This window comes from Oxyura jamaicensis, chromosome 3 (genome assembly GCF_011077185.1).
Source record: "Oxyura jamaicensis isolate SHBP4307 breed ruddy duck chromosome 3, BPBGC_Ojam_1.0, whole genome shotgun sequence".
NCBI classification, from domain to species: domain Eukaryota; kingdom Metazoa; phylum Chordata; class Aves; order Anseriformes; family Anatidae; genus Oxyura; species Oxyura jamaicensis.
Window position 1 is genome coordinate 55,626,066 of NC_048895.1, and position 7,278 is coordinate 55,633,343.

Here is a 7,278-nt window from a genome sequence, read left to right on the forward strand (position 1 = left end):
TAGAGTCTGCATTTCAGATGTAGTTCAGCCCCCCCTGTGCTGGGCAAATCAAGAAAACCAGCTAATTTGACCTGCCCATCAGGTGGTTTCAGTCTAGCCGCTCGATGTGGAAGGCTGCCTAAGGGTACGCAACCCAAGCAGTGGTCTTGGAGCAGCACCAATACTGCTCTGGAATTCTAGGAGAGCATCTATTCCTCACCAATCTCCTAGAGATGCTCTTACAGCCCCTCATCAGGCAAGGTGTGCCAAGATGTTTAAGTGACAGCTATGCCCTCCACAGAGCCTATGGACTTGGACGACATTAAAACTTTTTGGGTATAGATCAAAAGCCTAGGTCGTGCTACCCTCACTCATGACAAGGATGGCTTTTTTTCTTCCCAGGGTTGCACCAGGAGTAGTGTCTGAAGGTAAAGGCTAGGCCTGACACAACAGTGGGTGATGTGATGCAGCCCAGAGAGGGAAAGTAAGTAAACGTCTACTGCTAACCCTAAACGAAGAGGCCAACTTTGAGAAGTAGGGGAAAAACAAAAATTTATGATCCTCACTAACTGGACTGTGGCTGATGAAGTGAGATCCTGTACAGTGATACCAGGAAGTTGCTGCTTTCAGCAGATGCTAGCGGCAGAGGAAGAAGGGGCGGGTAAGAAAGCAAAGGCAGCACAAACATTGGGAGAACCTCATCAGACTCCCTGTGCTAATGAGATCTGGGCAGTTCTGACCTAGAATGACAGGCAGGTGGATTTCACAAACTGCTGCCAAAGCTGCTTTGAGAAAGGCTGTTGTGTTTTCCTTAACCAGAAGCATCTCTTGACAGACCCTGCATTGAGAGTGGTGGGTCAGGAGGTGGCAAAACGACGGTGTGAACCATCGGTAGGTACCAACCCATCGCTGTGGGAGCACGAGCAGACAAAATCATCTTCCCAATGCAACCAGCGTCAGAATCTAGAAAATTTAAAAAGAAAAAGGAAAAAGAAAAAAAGAAAAAAACAAAACAAAACAAAACAAACAAAAAAAAAAAACAAACTGCAACTTGTGACAAACAGCTGGAGCTGAACTACTCTAGGAACAGGCAGTAAGCAAACGTTTTGCAGGTTATTTTAAATGCAAGTTGTTCTTGTTTAAATGGGGCAGCTACAGCACAGGTAACATCTGATGTAAATGTGTGACCTACTTTAAATTAATCAAATGATGCAGCCAGAGAAAGAAGTAGAAGCAATAACAATAAGGCAGTTCATATGGTTCCCCTAAATGCTTCACATTTCTGTCCCCATTACGGTTGCTCTCCAGGTTAGTGGGGGAATGAAAGAGCAGGTTATTTTAATGGCATCTCTATACAAAAACAATTCTCTGACCACCATGTTAAAAATTAAACAGCTTTCAATCTTTAATGTGTGCTTTCCCTTTTAAAGGGCGAATCAACAGTTGTGTGCCAGCACATAAGTATTTTTATTGTGCCCAATGAGCAGCCAGAAGGATATACAGGAAGCAGCAATGGAGAAAATGTAGAATGAAAGAAGAGATTTTGAAAAAATAAAAACCATAGAAAGCAACACTTGTCATTTGCTGGCAGGAAGCACATCCTCAAAATTAAAAGAAAAAAATAAATCTAGTAGGGCAACAGGGAAGCCTAAATTTTCTGTTTGAGAAAACTACAAATAACTATGCATCTTTGGAAACACCACCATTTTTACCTCTACTGGATTTACCACCCTCATTTAAAGCATCCAGCTCGCTAGTAGTCTTTGAAGGTAAGCTGACCACCAACGTACTCTAACGCTGACATAGGCTCAGCCTTGTCCACCTCTGTGATGATCCCTCTGCATCCAGGTTAAAACTTCTTGTGTACACATCAAGCTGGAGGGTGTTGTTCAAGCAGCATCCTTCCACATGAAACACCTTACACCTAAAAGTAGTCCTTTCTGGTTTGGTCACAGCGCTGACACTTCCTCCCTCCCCATGCCCCACATGTGCTTGAATGCAACTTGTATAGGAAAACAGAAAAACGTAAAGCAGAAAATGATGCAGAAGATGGCACGTATGCTTCTTTTTGTTTGCAGCCTCTGGCCCTGTGAGTTGAATCTGCTACAGGCTCCTTGCACCTACCTGACTATGCAAGCCTCCCTCCCTCCCTAATCATCAGGCACCCTTATATTTGAGCTTCCCCAGGCAAATGGTCTGCTTCCTCTTAATGCCCCCCGAGGAGCAAACGTGAGAGGCGCTGTGTTCGGCTGCAGACCCAACCACACACCATGCTGTCCAAACGATGCTGTGGCACAGCAGGTCCCTGCGTGTTCTGGGGCTCTCTGAGCTGCTCTGCCTCGCTCACACAGCCCCGATGGTGATGGGGCTCACCGGTACCTCTGTGCAACAGGGCATGAGCCCATCCAAAATATCCGCAGCAGGAGGGACACGTGTGCTCACAGCCTTGTTTTAGTCAACAGGGCAGTGCTGATCTGTAACCAGGCAAGCACACGTTTCCAAAGTGTGAGACCAGAAGTTCATTTTCCTTAATACCCAACCTCAGGAAACAGCCTGGGCAAAGAACAGCCTTAACCAAGTATGTATTTGTTTTACTTTGGCCACTTTTAAATATCCACACTGTAAAGTAGGATCCCTGCTTCCTCTCGTTCACAGAGCAGAGTTACTCCTAATCCTGCAGGAAGCCTGCTCTGCCTCAAAGGGCCAGCTTCCAACCCCACATCGCCCCACGCGTGATCGCAGGGGTTAACCCCAACAGGAGGAGCACAGCGAGTGAAAACCCTGAAGGCAACACAAGCGTGTGGAGTACAATCCTAACACGTAACACAAGTGAAATCAGTGAGGCGACAGCAGGAAGAGTTCTGGTGCCGGCACAACCCGCCCCGCAGCCTTCCCGGGGGTCTTCTGCCCTGCCACCCGGCGAAGCTTCAGCCCTGGGGTCTGCAGCAAGCTGACCCCAGGAGCTCGACGCTGGAGGGGCAGAGCTGGGGGGCAGCAAAGCGGGGACCCCCGCTGGCCAAAGGACCAGGACGACCCCCACGCTGGGGGTCCGGGGGAGCCTGTGCGCTGCCTCCCCTCGCTCCCTCGCCCCCTGCACCCCCTTACCTGAGCCGCCCACGTTGGACCTGAGCAGGCAGCTCCTCCGGGAGGAGAAGGACGAGATGTCGCTCTGGGAGCGGCCGCGGGGACCGGGCAAGGGCCAGGAGGGATGCGGCTCCCCCGCTCCGGTCCCCGGCCGCCCCGCCATCGCCATCGGGGAGCCGAGAGAAGGAGGGAGGCGAGGGAGAGCCCGGAGGGGAGGGCAGAGGGAAAGTTTGCAGAGGAAGAGCCGCCCCTCGGCTCCGACCGCCCCGCCGCGGAGCCGCCCCGCCGGGAGGGCGATGGGGTTTTGGGGGGTGAGAGATTTCGGAGAGGCTGCGAGCATCCAGACCCCGTGGAGGAAGATGAGCACCAGGGGGATGCAGAAGAGCCCGGGGGGTGCAGCGGGATGGCGGGGGGGGACGCGGGGATACCCCCGCGTCCCCTCCCTCCATCCCTCTGCACCCCCTCACAGCCGCGATGAGTCAAACCCGCACCCCGGCTCTCCGGCTGTGCTGTAGGGACAAGTTTGCAGCCCCACAGCTCAACTTTTTTTTTTTTTTTTTTTTTTTTTTTTTTTTTTTTTTGTTGCCCAGCAGGCAACAAAAGATGAAGCTTTTGTGAAGCTTATGAAGCTTTTCATCTCAGAAGCAGGATCCCCGTTCAGCTCGGTGCAGAGGGAAAGCGAGCCCTGTGGTTTCCATTCTTTGTTTGTTTGTCTCACAGACATACTTTTTGAACGTGATTCAACGTCAGAAGAATGGTTCCACTGCTTTTTCTGGGCAAATGAGTTCACATCCTGCCTTGAAGAAAACCCTAAGTTTTATTAATAGCAAAGATCAACAGGGCACTTTAAACGTTTTAATATTTTTAACGCAGCCATTGCCAGATAACCCACTATCCAGTGCAAAGTCCCATTCAGACCACATGAAAACACCCTAGCATCTACCCTCACCAGGTCTGAACCAAATCCTGTCAGGTCTGAATTGTACCCATGCCCATTTATTTTCTGGCTCCTGCTTCCCACTCAGGAACCAGGCACTCCTTGCATTGCCAAACCCTCACAACTCCCCGGGTGCGCTCATTTTGCAGCCTGCCCAGCAGTCACACCACTCGCCCTTCTCCGAGCAAGAGATCCAGTACGTGAGGCTCACATGTCAGCAATTAGGCAGGTCTTTTCTGCTCAGCACCTCCCAGGGGACTGCCTTCATTAGTTCCTCTCCTCCTTCTCCATCTGCAGAGAGCTTTCTCAGTGGAGCTGTGCTGGGAGGGGCAGGGGCTTCTCCTGGCTGGGTGCAGTAAGGAGGTCCATGCTTGCAGACCTTCCTGTGGGGGCCACGTTACTCCAGCATTGTGCAGGAAAAACTGCGTTTAGAAAGCTTCCTGTAAAGTCACAGACACCGGCCCTGCACTATTCACCAAGTCTCATAACGTACTCTCTTCATGATTTACCCCTTACAGCTTGCGTTGTTACAGGTGTGGCTGTGCACTGAGGACCTTTCTGTCACAGGAGATGTCAGCAGCTGTGCATGTGTGGGCTGCTGACATTTTCTGAACCTGTTTAAGACTTAATCGGAAGTGTACTCATGACTTCTATTTACTGAACTGTTTTCTATTCTACCTTTTTTTTAAAAAAAAAAAAAAATCAAAGGATGTGAGAAAGGTCATTAAACAAAATATACAGTTCATGCTTTCCATCTCACTAAAGTCAATAGTTCACTGATGGTGGTGAGCTTTGAGTGAGAGCCTGGAACTTTTTTTTTTTTTTTTTTTTTTTTTTTTAAGATTATTTTTCCTTCAAAGTATTTTGGGCCACAGAGCAATTGTAACTTTGTTCTGCTGTAAAGAATAAGCTTCAGAGACTACTTCAAAACTCCCACATTAAGGAGCCACTCCATATCTAATCCTCTGGTGTTAGTAGCAATCAAAAAGAAAAGGTTGCAGAATACGAAGAAATCTAAAGATAAACTAGAAAAGATACCATAGCAAGAGGTCAAAGGTGCTTAAGAATTTCTTTTCAGAAGCAAAATGACAGAAACGAAGGTAAAAGAAGACCCAGAGAAAGTAGGTCAGCATTGAATATGAAGAGGCAGAAGATGAAGAAAAAAAAAAAAAAACCCTAAGGGCTCCTATGTGTGATATCAAAGTGCACTTGTAGATCAGAGTAATGTGAACAATTGGTCAGAAAAAATATCGTGGAAGTAAAAATGTTTTTTATCAGCCTGCAACTTATGCTCACAGAGGTATATAACTGAAAATGCTGTCCCATTCCCTTCACATTTTTTTTTTTTTTTAAAAAAAGTACTTCCCTTGTACTTCCCTTTTTTACACAGCCCTTTAAATAATTTTGGATGAAATGTAACAGCCGTGGTTAACGGCTCTGGAAACTGAAGTTCTATTTCACTAGATCAGGAAAAGCCTTAGCAGTATACATCTCTCTGATGTGGAGAAAGATTAATTTATTGACTGCTCATTTATTTACTTATTTATTAACTGTTCTGATGAGATTGCCAAAGAAATTGTCACTTGTGATGATTTTGGAAAGCTGTTATTTGATGATTAAGCCAAATCATTTCACAAAGTCCATCCAGTGGCCACTAGGGCCGGGTGAAAATATATGCAATCCGGGCATCAGAGAATGGAGAACCATTAGCCTGGGCAAAAATGATGCTGGAAAAAGCATGTTTTAAAGAAGGTGCCTGCAACCCATGATCTGCTGCACAAGTGCTGAGCATCACTTGCTGAGGTGGTGGTGGTTTTTCTCAGGTGGGCAGCTGAGCTCCAACACAACCTCTCTCTCACTCCTCAAGAGGAAAGGGGGAGAAAATATGATGGAAAGGGCTCAAGGGTTGAGATAAGGCCAGGGAGATCGCTCAACAATTATTGGCATGGGCAAAACAGACTCAGTGTAGGGAGATTAGAGAAAATTATTACCTTTTTTTTAGTAGAATGGGGGCTGCAGTCAGTCTATAGCACTTCACCTCCGCTGCTCCTTCATGGTCACTCTGCCCCTGCTCCACGTGGGGTCCCTCCCATGGGATGCCGTCCTTCCCGAACTGAGCCTTGGGGGACTGTCCACAGGCAGCAGCTCTCTAAGAACTGCTCCCACATGGCTCCGTACCATGGGGTCCATCCCCCAGGAGCAAACTGCTCCAGCACGGGTCCCCCATGGGCAGCAGCTCCCCCCAGACCCCTGCTCCTGCGTGGGCTCCTCTCCACGGGCTGCAGCTCTGGCCCAGGGCCTGCTCCTGCGGGGGCTCTCCATGGGCCACAGCCTCCTCCAGGCCACATCCACCTGCTCCCCCGGGGGCTCCTCCACGGGCTGCAGCGTGGAGATCTGCTCCATGTGGGACCCATGGGCTGCAAGGGGACAGCCTGCTCCACCAGGGGCCTCTCCACAGGCCGCAGGGGAACTGCTGCTGCCTGCCTGGAGCACATCCTGCTGCATTGACCTGGGGGGCTGCAGGGCTGCTTCTCACTCCTCTCTCTCCCAGCTGCTTTTGCAGAGCATTTTTTTTTTTTTTGCTTGTTTGTTTTTCCTTTCCTTAAATCTGCTGTCACAGAAACACAACTAATATCACATATTGTCTCACCTCTGGGCAGCAGCAGGACCCTTTAGAGCCGACTTGACTAGCTCTTATCTAACATGGGGCAGCTGCTGGGCAGCCTGCTGGGGCTGCCTCTGAGGCAGGTGCTGGCAGCAGAGCTGATGTTCAGTCCTGGTGCTGGCTGCAGGCCCCGCTGCTCCCTGCAAGTGGCTATTGGGGTAAACACTGAGAGAGAAGGCTGGGTGTTCAGGATGGTCACCAGCCACACAGGGCCAGGCACTTCCAGCCCGTGGCTGTCCTCCTGGGCATGAGGAAGAGGAAGGGCAGGTTATCGACCAAGACAGAAGCCTTTTTTTTTTTTTTTTTTTTTTTTATTTTCTTTTCTTTTCTTAAAATTCTCCTATTCAGGCAACCCTTGCTGATTGAGCAGCCAGGTGAAGCAGCACTGACGGGGAGGAACACCTCGACTCGCGTGCTTTCCCACACAAGAGAGACAGGCAGGGAAGGAGGCAAGGCTTGGGAGGGGGTGCGCAGAGACCCAGGAGCCACCCAGGAGCCCGGCACACACCGGGGTAACCGTGGCCGGGGCGAGCTCGGCTCGGCAGCCCCGGGTCGGCTCGGGCTCTCGCACCGGGCAGGGGCCGGCCCCGCGGGCAGGAGCCACCGCCCCCGG

The 7,278-nt window shown here is 49.9% G+C and overlaps 1 protein-coding gene across 3 annotated transcripts in view; it reads right to left on the minus strand.

Annotated features, from left to right (window-relative positions):
* The window catches only part of PHACTR2 (phosphatase and actin regulator 2), a 135,625-nt gene extending 132,383 nt beyond the window's left edge, over nucleotides 1-3,242 (minus strand). For 2 of the 3 annotated variants that reach the window (XM_035320106.1, XM_035320104.1), the window contains exon 1: nucleotides 3,085-3,241. In XM_035320106.1, the coding sequence (XP_035175997.1) occupies nucleotides 3,085-3,232 (148 nt within the window). In that variant the 5' untranslated portion in view covers nucleotides 3,233-3,241. Of the gene's footprint in view, nucleotides 1-3,084 lie in introns of all 3 variants that reach the window. The other variant, XM_035320105.1, reaches the window with a different exon arrangement.
* Nucleotides 3,243-7,278: the final 4,036 nt, after the last annotated feature.